This window comes from Trachurus trachurus, assembly GCF_905171665.1.
Source record: "Trachurus trachurus genome assembly, chromosome: 7".
In the NCBI taxonomy this organism is placed as follows: Eukaryota; Metazoa; Chordata; class Actinopteri; order Carangiformes; family Carangidae; genus Trachurus; species Trachurus trachurus.
Window position 1 is genome coordinate 24,354,471 of NC_139901.1, and position 14,861 is coordinate 24,369,331.

At 42.5% G+C, this 14,861-nt stretch overlaps 1 protein-coding gene across 1 annotated transcript; it reads right to left on the reverse strand.

Annotated features, from left to right (window-relative positions):
* Positions 1 to 878: 878 nt before the first annotated feature.
* On the reverse strand, positions 879 to 14,637 carry frmd4bb (FERM domain containing 4Bb; the record flags this gene model as incomplete). Its single annotated transcript, XM_083974970.1, has 23 exons — positions 879 to 996; positions 1,399 to 1,537; positions 2,246 to 3,030; positions 3,242 to 3,409; positions 3,594 to 3,741; positions 3,873 to 3,926; positions 4,010 to 4,238; positions 5,337 to 5,453; positions 5,671 to 5,804; positions 6,425 to 6,566; positions 6,664 to 6,802; positions 6,972 to 7,048; positions 8,607 to 8,693; positions 8,786 to 8,843; positions 9,119 to 9,184; positions 9,743 to 9,826; positions 11,296 to 11,318; positions 11,405 to 11,461; positions 11,817 to 11,901; positions 12,168 to 12,260; positions 12,359 to 12,453; positions 13,352 to 13,417; positions 14,581 to 14,637. 23 exons carry the CDS (start codon positions 14,635 to 14,637, stop codon positions 879 to 881), a joined length of 3,021 nt encoding a protein of 1,006 aa, XP_083831096.1.
* Between the last annotated feature and the right edge of the window lie 224 nt (positions 14,638 to 14,861).

Here is a 14,861-nt window from a genome sequence, read left to right on the forward strand (position 1 = left end):
CCCCCTTCATGTGCTGCTGGCCATGGCTTTGTTTGTGCCCAAGTTTGGTTTGGTCCTCTTCAGTGGATGCCCATGTAGCTTCCATTCAGGGGAAATCTGTCCAAAAGGTGAAACAAAAACATGTCAGATCTACTTGTTTGAGAATAAGGAGTGCACAACTGGTTGTCATAAAACTGAGGAATGGAAATGAAAATGCAAAAAAATAAGAGTCCACAATATCACTTGGTGCAGATGGAGAACAGGATTTGAGCTTTATGGACTAAATGGAAACTATCTACTTTTTAGCCATAACTTTAGCAACAGCAGCTAGTCAATTTCTCAACAACTAATGAAAAGATTACCAGGCAATTTTGGCTCAAACATGTTATTGGCCTATTCAGATGAAATTAGCCAACCTCGATTACTTTCTTTAGTTGCACCTCCACAAGCTTCGAATTTTCATTTTCGAGAGAAATGGCTGCGCAATGCCACGGATTCATGGATCATGAATCATGGATTAGCATGAGATTTTGCAAGGAGATTTGTTCCCCTCAGGCTGAAAAGTATTTAACCAAATACCTGGAGAGCTGATGACCTTCCCAAGCAAATGCTAGCATGCTATCACACTAAACTAAGATAATCAATACATCTGATAAAACTATCAAGTATGCAAGTCTGCTGACATTAGCATTTGTATGTCTGGATGTATGTCATAAAAAATAATGACTGAAACATTTTCGAGGATAGAAAGATGACATGGTGCCTGAAGAAAATAAAGAATAAACCACAATATGAAAATGACTGGATTAAAAAATCTATATATAGAAATAACACACGGATGAGGATGGAGATGACTGGAAACACGACACAAAGCAGCCCCCTGCGTTTGGTCTCACCCTTTAAGTGCTAGAATGGTTGTCTGATGGTTCATCTGTACTAGTGGCCTCAGCGCCAACCACCTCAACTGACTCAGAATTTTTAGGCATTGTGTCAGACCCTTTGTTTTCTGGAGAAATTCTGCACACACGAGCATTAATCATATGTCAGGACAAGACGAAGAGAGTAGGGAGGGAAGAAAGAGAGGGGATTCTTATGATTACATTTTCTTGGAGGGTGCAAAGTAGTTTCAGGTTACACAGGCAGAATACAATGAAAAGATAAAAGCTGTTAATGCAGTAAAATACAATGTGATTTCCCATCCAGGGGCAGAGCAGCACACAGAACCTGTAACTACAACAGATAGTTCATGCATTGAAGGGAATAAAAGTGACACCTGACATCCTCCTTCATATAGCACACATCATTTTATCTTAAGTTCCACCCGATAACTGCACCAAAAACTGAAAGCACTCGATTATCTGTTACACCTCCTCCTGCCTGCATCTGCAGCGTGAAGGTTTGATGAACTACAGCACTCACCGGCTGTGTGTGGGACTGCGGTTGTATGGAGTAGAGTGAGCTCCAGGGTGAGGGTACTGAGGTGTGACGGGTGTATCGTACTCTGTCAGGCCGACTGCCAGCTGGTTGCGCCAGTTGCCCGTGCTCTCGGCTGAGGACACTGCAAATGGGACAGAAGCAAACACACACTCAGCTCATGTGGAGTGTAACTCTGGAGTGATTGTTGTTATTAGAATCACTGTTGAGTCAATCTGCATGTCACTATTGCATAAACAAACAGTTAACGCCTCACATGATATGGCAATACATATATAGCCTACATTACACTTCCTTGTATTTGCATTACTCATTATTGGTGTAATTTCATATATTCATATATTGAGAAACTAACTGGTTTAGGAAATCTGCTCACAACTTGGAAATTGGGTTAAACATTTTCTTCACATGCAGAGCTTGTGTGACTTAAATCTAATATTAATACATGAGAGGCACAAACTGGGACTTGTTTCCCTCCCTCCCTCCCTCCCTCCCTCCCCTCACGTTCTTGGCACCTTACGAAAGCTTGGGATGCAGGATGTAAAACTCCTACACTCACACACACATAAATAAAACTGTCTTGGGCGTGTTAGGGGCTTTTTAAGGCAGGAGGAAGTCACAACATTACTCAAGTGAACAAATTAGATGTGGATATAAAACAGGATTCCTGGCAGGATGTGTGTGATCACACAGAGCCTGCTGGCTAATGTATATTATGTCATAATAATAATTAAAAAAAAGCAGATATAAAATTATATCCATCACTGGTTTAGAAGAGCATAACATTTTATTTCCTCCTAAGTTTTTAAACTGCTCAAGGATGTCATCTCACCTGAGGAGAAGGAGGTGGTTCTGCTGGAGTGGCTGAAGGCCGCTGGCATGGTCTGGTAGCCCAGGCTGAGCTGAGAGCCGCTGTCGAATTCATATCCAGCCAGCATCCCTCTCCCTCCGTCCCTGTGGCCCCTGCTCCGGTGATACCAGCCCCTCAGATGCTCCGCCACCAAGGCCTTGTGCATATTCTTGGCCAGGAGCTCTGTTCTGGGCCCCTCTCTGTTCCGCGGCGGCCTCACCGTCGCGTAGGGATTCTGGGAAAGACTATCCGCCCGGTCACTGCTGTAGTGCCTGAATCTGTCATGTCCGTGATAGCCGTTCATTTGGTAGGAAGGGTTGACGTTGTAGTGGCCTTCAACGTCGTTCTCATACACGTAGGCACCGTTAGCGTAAGGCTCCATGTCCGAGCAGGGGTAGTCAGTGACGTAGTAGGCACCAGGCGTGTAGTGTGCTGAGGCGTCACATGAATAATTACAACCAGAGTGGTGCTGGACCAAGTTGGGCATGCTCCCGGTATTCCCATAGACTTCCACCTTCCTGTGGAGACGATGCATGGTCGAGGAGCGGGAGTCCAGAGTGCTGTAATGGGAGTTGGCAGCACTGCAGTAGTCCAGACTGGACTGACTGGTGTAGGAGGAGCAGTCCTCTAACACCTCTGTGCTGTTGCTGCGATGGGCCTGTGACAAGATAAACACCGGCTTCTCTGAGTCTGTGTCTTTTCTTAGCCGAGGTTGTGACTCCAGACTTCCGCTGCGATGCCTGAAGCAATGAGTGGACCCCTCCGACCTGGAGAGCAGACACAACTTTTAAACAGTTTTTAAAAAACTAAATCAGTCGCAGGATATAACTTTGGATTGTGTTAGTTCATTATGGGTTAGGGGTTTGTATGAGAATTTAAGTTAAAGGTTGTGCACAAGCAGGGACTCAGCTGGAGTGAAGTTATTGTTGGGGAGAAGAAAAGAGGGTTGTCGGCAGTGCTGGGGAGAAGAAGTCACACCTGAGCTGGCTGCTGCTGTAGGCATTGCGGGTCATAACCGGGGTGGGAGGCATGCTGCGTGGATCTCTAGGTGGTCTGGGGAGGGTTTTATAGGGACTACTGTGGGTGGAGGAGACCTCTCTTGGATTCTGGTAGTAGTGGGAAGCCTCCTGACCTTCAAAAGCTAATCTAAAAGGGTGTGGTATTGGGAGAGGATCAAAAAGAAAAAAAAGGAGATGAGATTCAGGGAAAGGAATGAGGATGGAAACATGACATGACAAACATTGCTTAATTCCAAGAACACGTAAACTTTGAATAACGTTATGCAACAAGTTACTCTTCACGCAAGACCTCATGGCAACTGTCTCCCCACCTGCTGTGGTTTTTGTTATTGTGATTTTCCCTTGGTGATGCCTGTCTGTCCAGATCATAATCTGGACCCAGTGATCGCATTGGACTGAGCTGAGGGGATGCTTGGACTGACCGTGAACGTGGCCTCTGACTGACGCTGTCTGAGTCATCTGAATAGAAAAGAAAAAACAGAGTTTAAAAAAAATGTTGAGATTCTTTAAATAACAGCCATTTTAATAATCATAATGGCAGGTCAGGTGGTTTTTAATGCACCAGAATATATGCTGTATGTATGACTCACCATCATCCAGAGGGAGACTAGACAAGGAGCTACAGTCTGAACGGACGAGTTCATCTGGTGAAATAGAAAGTGACTCCATGTTTATTATAATAATAGCAAAATTATTAATGTAGTCACAGGTCAGAGTGCAGTATTACCTGCGATGATTACTGACGCCCGTTGTGTGGGCTTTTTTCCCTTCTTGATCCTGTACTGGTTCATCTCGTCCTCAATCTGCTGGAGTTTGTGCATTGCATCCAAACAGTTTCTTCTCCGCTTCTTCTTCACTGTTTTGCACAATTCGGACTCATTTGCAAGTTTCTTCGCCGCCTCCACAATCTTTTGCTGCAGGGCAAATCTGCTCTCCAGGTTCCTCAGGACAGGATCCTGCACACAACACGAGCAGCGCATCCCCAGAGATACCGATAAGTAACAAATATTCAGTTATACGGCAGGAAATGAGGAAGAAAACATGATCATCATCAGATTCCCCTATTAATTTGCTGATGTAATACTGTCACATTCAGCAAATTAGTAGCTGAGTGCACTTATTGTAAAGGGCAATATTCAATATTTTTTCTCACTATAAACAAACCCTTAAAAATAGACAAAAACCAGCCGGGTGCTGGCTGTCATTTCTTCCTGACATCCCTTGTCTCGTCTGTCTGTGGTTCTCAGCCCCAAGCCCCAATTTGTTCCTACTGAATACATTTATAGGAGCTTTTTTTTTTAAAGTTTTCTCTGCATCTGGTTTCTTGATTGTGGCTTGATAAAAGCTTCAGCTATTGTTGCCTTTCTAACACAAGAGATTATAATACTCCCTAATAGCTAGTTGGTTAGCATGTTAAGAACAAAAAGAAAGATGCAATAACAATAGCTAACAATGGCGTTGCTTTCCAGCACTGGATACAGCTCATAGTGAGTAAAGGAATGAAATTTGATGCAATGTTCTTTTTCTTTTTTTACTGGACTGGTCACTAACAGCTGCTGATGCTACACAGCAACAGCAAAACCTACAAATATCTCCTTTAAAAGTGGAACATTTTGGTTTAAACAATCTCCTTTCATTTAACAAAAAAGATAACAGAGCTGGACTAAGTGTCTTTTAGCAAAGGTTTCTAAAAGCCTGACTAGTTTGTTTGTTTGTGATCGTTTTCATCTGCTCCTAAGTATTTGTTCCATTGGAGTGACGCTTGTGGTATTGACTCAAAATCTCATCAAAATAAAGGAACATGTTACTACAGCAGGATGGCTACAGCAGGATGACTCACTGCTGATGTTTCTTAATGGTTTTGGACCACAGCAGATGTCTACCAACTGCTTGCTGTTTGTGATCTTTAAGCAGGTTTTGTTGACAGTTATAAAAAAACTGAATTTCATTAGAATCATCCTTAAAGCATGACATACATAACATACAAACAGTATTAGATAGAAGAAATTGCTGCTGCGTTTTGATCTACTGTAAGTGCACCATCACATACTGACCTCATTGTAGGGGAATAGGTCGTCTAACTTGAAAGCAGTGCCGACTCTCCGTCTGACCTGTGGCGGTCTTTCACCTGAGGAGAGTGGATACTCTTTCGGCAGTTTGCCAGTAAGCTCCTAAAAAACACAAAACAAGTTCACTCAACAATGAAATGAACTGGGAGTAACAGTAACAGAGACAATTAATCTATCGGCTACAAAGCAAGACACTTTAATAAAGGGAGTTCAGCAGACCGAATGTGGCTGTTTACAAAAAAAAAAGAAAGACTTATATGTGCCTTGCAAAAATGTAGCACCAGTGCAAAGGGGAGTGTAATAAAAAATGATCTCTCACCGCCTCTCGCAGGCAAATCTTCTTCAATTCTTTTGTTTTCTTGGTCAGAATATCTTGGATCTCCTGCTCTTTTTTCCTCAGCTCAGAGAGTTTCTCTTTCTTCTGTTCCTCACTCATTTCAGAATCTGCCGAACCTGTGAACACAATAACCTGACTGTTTAACATCACCATTTCCAAAAGCCAGTGATGTTACTCTTTAACACATCATTTTCCCTTTTTAAAATCACAGCATCGTCATTGTCATCGTCATCGTTAAAGGTGTACAGAAATGGCCGTTTGTCCTGTTTGTCGCGCCGAGTTGTCACGAGCTGCAACACGAGTTTACCCGAGTGAGGAAAACGAATTTGATTGGTCGTTATCGAGCGGGCGGGATATTCAAAGCTTGGGGCGAGCCCGAGCTCCGTGTGTGTGTGCGTGTCTCAGACGTTTGAATGACGGATGACGGATCCAATATCAGTGGCTGGTGAATCGTGTACAGGCTGACGTATAATCCGTGCGCCTGCATTATTCAATGCGAAAAAAAAAATACACACTTTCATCCCGGATTTACTCAAAAATAGAATTTTGCACAAAGTTTGGCCTACAACGTCTGAAAGATGAGTTATCACATTAATTTTATGACCCAAAGTGGGCTCAAATTCAATTTTCTTTTCTGTACACCTTTAATGTTTTACAGTCAGAGACACAAATATGATCTTAAATGTCATAAAAATGTGAACTTAATTCACACTGAACATAAATAATTACAACCAACCTGTAGAAACCAGGCTCCCATTGCTCGCTGTTATGAAGTTATTCTTCAGGCCTGTGTCTCCCAGTCTGTTCATCTTTGCTCCTCCGTGCTCCGTGAGATCCACAGCGATTTCCTCCAAACTCTTTGCGTTTCCTAATTTAGCCTAAAAGAGCAAAAACATTGTGTTAAAACAAATATTAGCAGATCAGTTACTCACTATGTAAAAATAGCCCTCAGGTGAACTGATGACTGACACTTACTTTGCTTTGCTTTCTGTCCAAGTAGAACTGGTGCTGGCTAATCGCCATGACCCAGATGGTTTTGATCAGAGAATGGCTGGCATACCACGTGTGGATGAGTAAGCCCGTTTGCCCAAAGGTGCGCTTGGTTACTGCTCTCCTGTTGCAGGGAACACACCGCAAAAGAAATCCGAGGTGTGAATTACAGCTCTTATCATAATTACAATAAAAGCTACAGTGACATGAATCACGCTGAAAAGATGGATCAGTACGAGATTAAACAAACACGAAAACAGAACAGAGGAAGAAGCATCTCTCCTGCTGCTCACCTGTGTGGATCATTCACTTCGACTGCAAATTTCTTTTCTCTGAAGTACAGGTTTTCAAGTTGCTTCCACTGGTAAAGCTGGAGGTAAACATGCAGCAATGACAATATCTGGTTAGGAAGCTAAAAAAACATTTTGGATAATTCACAACATGATGTATACAGAGATAAATCAGTAGTGCAATGGGCTTTAAATGTGTCCATTTGTGCCTTCTTTCCTGGTGAATATTCATTTCCATTTCTAAAAAAAAGTCTATAATCTCGATTGACGTCAAATAAACTATTGTAAAGTAGCGCAGGTGTTCTGGCACGGCTGCCTCAACCACAGTCATTAAAGAAAGCCAGAGTGTAGCATGCACTGTCATTACAGTCTGAGCCGCCTGACATGCCAAGTCTGCAATAATACAGGTGTTTAAGAGAGGAGAATACCACAAGGGGACATTACACAGACACAAGACACAAGACTCATTGCAGTATAAAACACCTTCCATGGCTCGTCATGTCCAACACCCAGGTGCTCACTCACAACGGCAAGTTATGAACAGTCTGTTTGGGCAAATGAGTCACTGTACGTCTGGACAAGATCCGAATGAGACACAGAATTGAAAAGACACCACATTGGAAATGATATTACACGTGGATGCTGTGAGGGGTGTCTTGTATCACACTCAGTAACAAGTTTGAAGAAGCTAACGTCGACCTGGTTTTACTTTAAATATGATAATCCTATAGATGGCCTCTTGTTTTGTTTTTTCAACGTGCAAATTAGCAAATGTCCTAAAAACCACAAAGAAGTAAAGCTCAGTCTACCTGAAGTCTTCCAAAGTTAACCATACAAAGAAGAGTTTATATCCAGTCTTACCAGCACAATGGATGTTTCACACAAGTCCCACAAGTTATTAAATCCTCCCAGGCTCCGCTGTCAACACACACACATACTTTGTTCTGTCTCCTGTCAGCTCCTGACTTGTCTCCTCAGGTATTCTCTGAACAACGCACGGTGACGCCCAAATCCAACCCCTCTCAACTTTGACATCAGCAGCACACTCCCTCATCTCCTCGTCTCCAAACCTCACAGCTGGCTGCTGCTTGCACAATATTAAAAATGCAGCAGACAAAGATGAATTGCACCATGTTCAGCTCATCGTCAGGCTTTGACAGGAAGTAAATGAAAGTGACTTATTATGAACTTTAGCCTATTTATTTTTTGTATTCTTTTGCATTAATCACAGCACTGTGTTCAACATAGCTTTAAGATCACTCACATGGGTGTTGCTCCTCTATTAATTCACACGCTAGAACGACACCAGTGGAACAAGAAAAGCAGGTTCATAGCCTATGGATGATTGTCAAGTACTCGGTACAGAACCAATCATCCTCATTACGGTGAAGTGCGAGAGCTCTGACTGAGATTTTGCCACAACATTTCAAGTCTGGCCTCGCCTGCTGCAGCTGAAGCCCAGCCTTTGTTGGAGTGAAACAGATGATGCATGAATTAAAGCCGGTGAATCAACACGCTATGTGCAGCAGCGGCAATCCTTACCCCGTGCCCTGTGCTATCATGTCCACAGTCAGATAAACGAAGCAGAGAAACAGCAGCAGCCATTTTAGAGAGCGAGGAGCTGCAGGAAATGTTTACCTTTCGAGGTTTTAATTTATCCTGCAGGTCGTACTGGCCGATGCCTTTATAGCTGATTCCAAGCCACCACGGCATCCCTTGTTTATCCTGTGAAGCAAGAGCACAGCTGGACTGACAAACTGACTGACTCACTATCACATGTAATAGCTCTCATTTTCCATTAATCAAAGGAGCCCTACCTTAACCTCATAATAGTGCACGCCATACGTAGGCAGGGATTCCACTAATGTCAAATACCTAGAACAAGAGCAGAGTGTTATCAAAAACCACAAGCTGTCTTTTCCCCGACATCCACATGTGGTTTATCTTGGAGGAGCGAGGACGGCTCTGGGAATTTGATATCTGTCCAGTGTCCAGAGAGTCAGAGTGACTCACTGCGCTGCAACTGAACAGGAGCTATTGATTTCCATCAGATGATAAGAAAAGGGGGATGCCATCATACTAATGAAGGTGAGAGCAAGATTAATGAACTAAAAGCTAAATGGCAATTACTACCTAATTTCTGTACTTACTGCACAATGGCTTGTCCTCTGGAGAGCCCTTTCAGCTGTTTATAATGTTCAATTACTCGATCCTCACTGCAACGACACAAACAGACATCTACTCTTTAAACAGGTGCATATTATCAGATTTAGTCTTTCAGGTTGAGGCTATTAGGTCTGCTTGACATATATCACACAGCGTTTAGATTTTTAGAGTTATCAAATGAGCATATGTAGCCGATGTCGATCTGGCCCTCTGCGTTGTGTTTCTCACGGCCTGCCCTAGGTGGGGTTCGATCCCACGACCTCCCGCACCGGAGGCGACGATGCTAACCTCTTCGCCAAGAGGTTGACAACCGCTTGGCAGGTTGGTTAGCACGTGTTTTATGGGTGGAGTGAGTGCACATCCGTTACACTCACCCCCGCTGAACTCACTCCACCCAGGGCATCCGGGTCACGGCACCACTGTAGCCGATGTCGATCTGGCCCTCTGCGTTGTGTTTCTCACGGCCTGCCCTAGGTGGGGTTCGATCCCACGACCTCCCGCACCGGAGGCTACGATGCTAACCTCTTCGCCAAGAGGTTGACAACCGCTTGGCGGGTTGGTTAGCACGTCTTTTATGGGTGGAGTGAGTGCACATCCGTTACACTTACCAGTACGCTAGTGATGGGTGTTCCTTCAGTACTTTGGTGGGAAGAGTCGGCAGCTTCTTCAAATCAGCTCGAGTGTTTTCATCACTGAAACAGACACAAAAGTTGAAAGCACTTCCTGGATTTAACCTATAGTATGTTTACTTGAAGTATTTCTGTTTGTATTTCAGAGTAGTTATTTTGAAGATTAAGATTTTACATTCAAAACATATGAGTATGTTGAAGTGTAAAGAATAACTACCCAACAATAATGTAGATAAAATAAGATTCATTCATGCAATAGTAATATCAATCTGATAATAGAATACAGTATGTAGTAGGATAGCATATTATACATAGGGTCATTCTGCATAAAAAGCACTATTAATGTTTTATTCAATAAATTATACATTTTACTTGTAATACTCATTACTTCATTAATTCATCTTACACTCTCTTATTGCTACTTTTATTTTTGTAAATAATCGAAATACTTTTTGCATCGTGACCAGTTACATTTTGTATACATCTTATTTTTTAAAGCAGAAGTGAGTGGTCCGGTCGTTTTCGCTAATGCTGCGTTCCAGGCAGGCTTTTGAAATCGTAAATTACAGCTTCAAGTCACAACTTACGACTTTGTAGCGTTCCAGGCAACCCACTCGTGTTTTTCCGACCTGTTTTACCGGTGAAAGTCACTATAACGGCCACTCGTAACTTCCGACCGGTGAACTCGTACCAGATCGAACTGGTACCACTTCACGGTCGGAAAAATACGAGTTTCCTTGAACGCACCATAACAGTCCTCGTCCCTACGTCACCACATTCACGGCGTTCCTTGGCTGCACACACAGCCCTGCATGCCGTTCTCTCTCCTCATTGGATAAAAACTGTAGGATACGATAAATGTTTTCTCTTCGGCTCAGAGCAGAGCAGAGGGACTGAGAGACCCGTGTTTCGGTCCAAACACTCTATGTAAGTGATTGCTGTCGGAAGATATAACTATTTAAGACTTATATTAACACAAATATATCACTCACTTCTGCTTTAACATGAGCATCTAGATGCTGCTTCAAAGTCACTGCCAGGAATAAAATACCGCTGGGGAAATACTGAATCATTTATATTTTTTAAGTGCAACATTTTCTCTCTTTTTTTTAATCTCTGCAAAAAAATACAGGACATGACTTCAGAGTCCTCCACACTGAGGTGAAAAAAGACATTCATAATCTCACAGTCCAGCTGGTCGAAGCTAGGTGGAGACCTACACAAAGACCTGCAGTATTTCATCAGAGCACTACAAGTGCATAATATCAAAAGGCATCTCTGTTAGCTGTTAAGTACAGCTGCTCTCTGTAACGTGAAGGTGTCTCTGCTCTGGAGCTTGGCTTCTATCAACACTGTGAGATTCATTAGTTGCCTGGTGCAAGCTGCTCAGCGCTCTGTGTTAAGCTCCACATAACACTGCTATTGATTTTTGTTGTCTGCGCTGAAACAAGTGACCTATTGAATGTCTTGGCTAAAAGCTCGCCATTAACTGCTGTTAAATACTTCTTATACTTCTGATAATGTGCTCTTACCTTGTGTAGTCTCCCTTAGCCTCCTGGTGATTAAAAAAAAAGAATAAATGATTAGATTACCTGCTTTTAAATGCAGTAATTAATGCATGTGTATGTGAAAGGGACCGACCTGCAAAGCGTTTGCAGCTAATTTGAAGATGTTTTCACTCTCCACTTCGATAATCCCCTGAGAGACATAACAGAACAACAGGATAAAGAATAAATAGGATGCAGAAAATGAGGTCCATGTGGAGAAAGCCGCCTATATCCAAACATAGAATTTTCTCTGTGCTGCCCTGACAATAACCTCTCAAAATGAACCCTTGTGTTTTTCTACTTTCTTAGACTGTCTGCTTTACATTCCAGCCGGCAGAGTGAGAAATCTGTGCCCTGCAGCCACTGTGTGCTGAGCTGTGAGGTGCTGCGAGGGTCCAGAGACAGTGAATCATCAGGGAGCTGCTGAGAAAAAAAATCACATCTATGGCAGGATCATTTCTCAGCGCTTCAAAACCACAGAAAAAAAAATGGAGAAAAACACTCACATTGTAGACAGCAGATTTGGCATTCAGGAAGAATAACTCCACCGTTATGATATCCTTCAACTGCGTTATGTTTTCCACATAAAACCTGCAACAAAGGAAATGCATGCACAACAAATTTAAGGTTAACCGGAGAAAACTGTGTTGTTGCTGCATATAGAAAATCCTACATTTGCTATATTTTCTGCATAGTGTGTGTTTTTCGGAGCAGGGTAAGCAGTATTTATATCTTGTATTCAATAAAATCAAACTAGGAATATGTTATCACAGATCTACCTTGGACATAGTAAATGTCAACAAAGTAGTGCTCCCTGCTGGAGAGCTTGTGCTTTGCATGAAGTGATGAATTATTACCTGACCAGGAAGTTGAGAGCAATGGGCCCAGACTTCTTTGAAAAGTCATGTTCAAGAACTCTGCGGTCCATCTGCAACCATTTACGCTGACCACTGCAACGGCAAACAGATAGGCGTGTCAGAGAGCTAGCCCATCTATGCGCACACACACACACATGGATATCTGTAAATAATGGGAACAATTTGCATACTTGTCATCGTAAAATGCGAGTCCGAAGAATTCCTTCTCTTTGAGGTTGAAGTGGGAGGACACCAAGTCGAGGAGTTCGTATGACAGCAGCTTGGGCTGTGGGGGGGATTTAAATTTAACAGGAAACCAACCAAAATCACAAACATTATATCACACAGACATCCCTAATGAAATATTTCAGACAACATCCTTGATGAATCTCTCACGGATAAATGTTTTTGTCTGTTGCTTCCTTTCTCGCCCCCAGAGAAGTCATAGTGACAGGTCAAGCAGAGGGCAGAGTGGGGCTTGAGTGACACATTCAACAGTTCACATAGCCTATGGTGATAAGTCCAGGTCGTGCTACATCCTGCTTACAAAAATAACCGGCTGTCCAGTCATATATGTGATGGAGACAATAAAACCTCCCTACAGTACCAAACATTTTAACATACTGTATTTTGAAATATTTGTACAGAAAACAGCAACATAAATCATTACACTGTGGAAAAATCTATATTAGAGTTTTTTTTTTCTAAACCTGAAATGTGTTTTTGATCTGTTTGGCCACTTGATTTGCAGAGATGAATAAAACCATATGACATATGAAACTTATTATATTATTTGTTTGGAGCATATTTCCTTTCACGTGTCAGTCGGATTATATTCAGATATTAAAGCTTCTTTTAATACTGGTTTGGTCTCCACCAACTGCAGATGTGGCTTTTTTTTTAAAACTGCTTTCCACCAGCTAGTGACTAACTCCCTGTTGTTTGGTGCTGAGCAGATAGTGCACTGTGGGTTTTAAAGCTTTTCCACTGCAAACCGCTGCCTGCTGCAAAATAATGAAACACTCCATTGAGCTGAGGGGAACTGCAGAGTCGGCCGATAAATTCGGTATCCGTGATTCATTTGTCATCACAAGCAATCGCATTGCACATTACACAAAGTCATTTAATCCATTGTTAGTGTAAAAATAGCAACTGTGGCCACTTTGAACCAGGAGTGTTCATACCTGAACCAGCAGCTCCAGCTTCCTGTCATCCAGCAGCTGCACCTGACACAGTCTGCCCTCAGTCATCTGCAGCGGGAAGAGAAGAGGAAGTTCAAAGCTTGTGACCTACATTGTGAACATTCATCATCACAAGGGATGGTGACATCAGGATCTTGTATACTGCTAATGTTTTTACTATTATGGCAGTACATCATACAACACTTTTCCTATTTCTATCACATCTAGAAGTAGGAAAATAAAGGTAGTTGAGAAAAAGGTCCTTTTTTTTCAACAGTTGCCATACCCACTATCTGCAGTCAAACTGAGCTGAGGCCTTGGTGGTAAATACAGTGATCCTTTTCATGGAAAAAAAAAACCCTCTGACGTCGTTAATGACAATAAAACCATTGTGCCAAGGATTTGTTGCCGTAGCAACTAAAGGAAAGATTTCTTCCAATTCGAATCTTTCTCAGTTAACTTTTACTCCCTTAACAAATACCAGTGGTGGCATGTAACTAAGTACTTAAATACTTAAACTTGAATTTCTGTGTGCATTTCCATTTCATGTCAGTTACAGATTATGAATTTACATACAAAATGTTATATAAAGTATCTAACTGTATAGATTACACTACCCCCTCCACTATATGAGAAGGTTAAATTAGCTTCATCTCCACCAGCTAGTTTGATATTTCAACATGTATCTGATAATACTGTGACTTTCACTGCAGAGTACCTTGTTGTATATGAATCTGAATGTGTTACACCCCTGCAAAAATATTCATTTTCTTCAGTATTTCACTCATAACGGTAAAACATTTGTGCATGCGGCTCTTTCCAGCAAGCAACTGCACAGCAGTAAGCCTCATATCAGATTCTGACTAAACTCTGCATCCATTAAATCCAGTGCTCTGGTGCTCGTGCCCACATGATAAGAAGGAAATCATGTTTGTTTGTTTGTGTGAGATCATTTGAACCACAATGCCCTTCGAAAAAAAAAAAAAAAGAACCCTTCTTGTAATGTCAGACTCGGGGCTGACCTGCGGGGAGACAGTGAAAGCCCCATTTACTCCATGAATCAGATAGCCAGTAGAAATGACAGATTGAGGTTAACCAGCTTCACAACAAAACCTGCACACAAACTTGAAATAAACACACCTTGAACACATCCAACAGCCTCCTCATCTGACAGAATGAGGCTGATCACAACTTCTAACACTTGGACTGAGTGAACTGAGCAGCTGCTGTACCTGGTAAACCTCTCCAGGGAGAGTGCAGGTGTGGATGCATCCCTGACCAGACTTCATCCTTCCCTACGACTTCTCCTCTTGGATCGAGACCATGAACTTGTTAGCTCCAACTGAGCGCCGACAGACAGAATCAAGATTCACCGGCAGCTTCCATCCAGGTTATTGACTGAGTGAGCAGCCGGGACTTTGCTGCGTGCAGTGACGGCTTATAGAGAGTGGCCAGTTCACGAGAAATCAGCAGCAGCTGACTTAATGAGAGCTGACTGGGTCAGTCTCCTGAC